The sequence below is a fragment of the Lottia gigantea genome (genome assembly GCF_000327385.1).
Source record: "Lottia gigantea unplaced genomic scaffold LOTGIsca_4666, whole genome shotgun sequence".
NCBI lineage: Eukaryota > Metazoa > Mollusca > Gastropoda > Lottiidae > Lottia > Lottia gigantea.
The window spans coordinates 1-2486 of NW_008709632.1; the positions used below are offsets into that span (position 1 = coordinate 1).

A 2486-nucleotide genomic window follows, 5' to 3' on the forward strand; every position below is an offset into this window, starting at 1 on the left:
GATACCTAATGATACTAGTTTCTGTAATTCCTTGTCAATAAGTGCTCTTTCAGACTCTGTAGCTGTAAAAGGACGAATGTAAAATGGATCAAGATTATCTACTTCAATATCTACTTCACCTTTGAAACTGAAAACTTCATGATTTTTATGTAATATTTGATAAAATGTTTCTCTTTGTTGTGTATTTAAAACAGACTTAGATAGATCAATAGATTCACAAACATCTTGATATGTAACGTTGTTAGTGTCAGTAGTAGTGTTAGAGTGAGAATCAAGTTTGACGGCATTACAAGCTAGAATATCAGTTGGCTGTGCATAGAATAATGTCTCTGATGCTTTAATATGAATTGTCTTATTAGTGGTATTTGTTATAGGAATAACTGTCTTATTCCGCTCTAAACGAGATAATAGCAAAGGTGGGCATGGTAGATTTACATCTGAATACGTATGCAGCAAAAGATCTTGTCCACGAAAAACTGAGGGAACTTTACCTTGAACGGTTATAAAGTGAACAGCATGAGGCTTCACGTATGAATTAGCTGTTGTTTTAAAATTAATCTTGGGTGGTACGCAATCTGTGTTATAAGTCCTACCAAATTATTAACAACACAAGCAGTAATGATAAATGTCTGGTCTTGAATAGTGATACTTATACTAACTGACTTTGTGCTAGTTATTGTTTCACCATTACCTAAATTTAAGTTGAATGGTTTGGGAAATGGTTGGCATTGTAAACCACGAAGATAATGTGAATTGTTAAAGCTAAGGGACGAAAGTAGAGTAGTTGGTGATCCACTGTCAATTAGAACTATAGCAGAAGTTGAATCTGGAAAATGACCCTTACAATAGTTAAGGCTATTCAACTGTACTTTACCAGTTGTTCTAGTGGTTACTGGTAAACTAACCGTATAAGTACTGTTATTAGAAGGGAAACCATGCAGGTTGTTTTGAAAATCCAAATCTCTGTCTTGTAAATGCTGTTGTCTAAGTCGACAATCTTGCCAATCTTGATAAGGCTTTAAGCAATACTTACAAAAGATAACATGTCCATGTCTACCATTACTGTCAGAACATGTAGGAGACCTATCAGAATTAGACCGGTATGGAGAACGATTACCATAAGGTGATTTATTACCCAAAGAAGATTGATGTGCACTTGGAGATCTACTTCTTTCATATGCGTGTTTTGATTGAGGAATATCGTCATTTTCTTGTTTACAACTAGCAAGTTGTAATTTTAGATTTGACATTTCATTTTGTAATGTATGTATGTCATTTGAAGCATAAAATGTAACTTCTTTGTGTGTTGCATTATTAGCATGAACATCAAAAAAACATTGAACTTTATTAAGAATTTCTGTTATTGGTGTTGTATCATTAACTGACAATGCGACTACTTGTTGACATGCTTTAGGTAATATACTTAGAAATTTCTGTCTGGCAGGTCCGTCACCTATACTGAGTTGTATTGCAAGTTTTTGTAATTTTTCATAATTATCTGTAGGTGTCTTGTCTGTGTTGTACTGAAATGACGTGAAATCATTATTCAATCCAAAGGAAGACTTGTTTTCAGAAAATCGATCTAAGAATTGCTTTTTAATGTCTCTTCTACTATTGAATACACAACCTTCAATCCACAGTCTTGCAGGTCCGTTTAATGTCTGTTTAAACAATGTAAGATATCTGTTAAGTTCTGCAGCTGATTGAGGATTAACATTTTCTTCAGAACATTCTAAAAAGTCTTCAAAGCAAAGATAATGAGCTAATGCAGGGTCTCTGGATAATACAGAACCATTAAATTTGTCTATTTTAGAGGGTTTGACGGCAGCCATATTAAATGTTAAATTGAGACAAAATATTGATAATAATAGATAATGTAACATTCACACTTACACAGTCACACTCATTCATTTAAGGTATACAAACCTAATATAAAGTAAAAAAAACAACAACAAAAAACTGGGAAACTGGAAAGAGTTCATGTCAAAGCTAAAAACTTCTTGTTAAAGCTGCAAATTTGAAATTTCGACCACCATGGCACCATTTGGCTATCTTCTATCTTCTGGGCTTATCTTCATGTCTGGATTATTCCCTATTCCTCATTAATCACACAAGCTCTTGTGTCTTCAATAGTTGACTCTTTGCGATGTGTTAGGCTACTGTGGTGTTTGCCTTGGTTTGTACTTCAATTATTTGTAGCTTGACTTTTTATTGAGAAGTCAATTCCTAACTGCAATCTCTTGTTTTATTGAATGATTGATTGACTTCTAGGCTACTACAACGAATCTACACAATGATGAACTGGATTTCAGGAAATGAATACTAAGTCAATATTCCATCATGTCACCCTTTTCATTAGTTTAAACACGGTACTTGAGGATTTTATAAGCGGCTATACTTCAATCCGGATCTCCACCATGTTATATTTGTGTTTGGGGGTGAGAGTGACCACGTGTGAATAAATAGTAAGCCATCTTGTGTTCCAT

General features: G+C 34.0%; 1 protein-coding gene across 1 annotated transcript; it reads right to left on the minus strand.

Annotated features, from left to right (window-relative positions):
- Positions 1-524: 524 nt before the first annotated feature.
- Positions 525-1832, minus strand: LOTGIDRAFT_176842 (hypothetical protein; the record flags this gene model as incomplete). Its single annotated transcript, XM_009061229.1, has 1 exon — positions 525-1832. The coding sequence occupies one exon, from the start codon at positions 1830-1832 to the stop codon at positions 525-527; it is 1308 nt and encodes a 435-aa protein (XP_009059477.1).
- Positions 1833-2486: the final 654 nt, after the last annotated feature.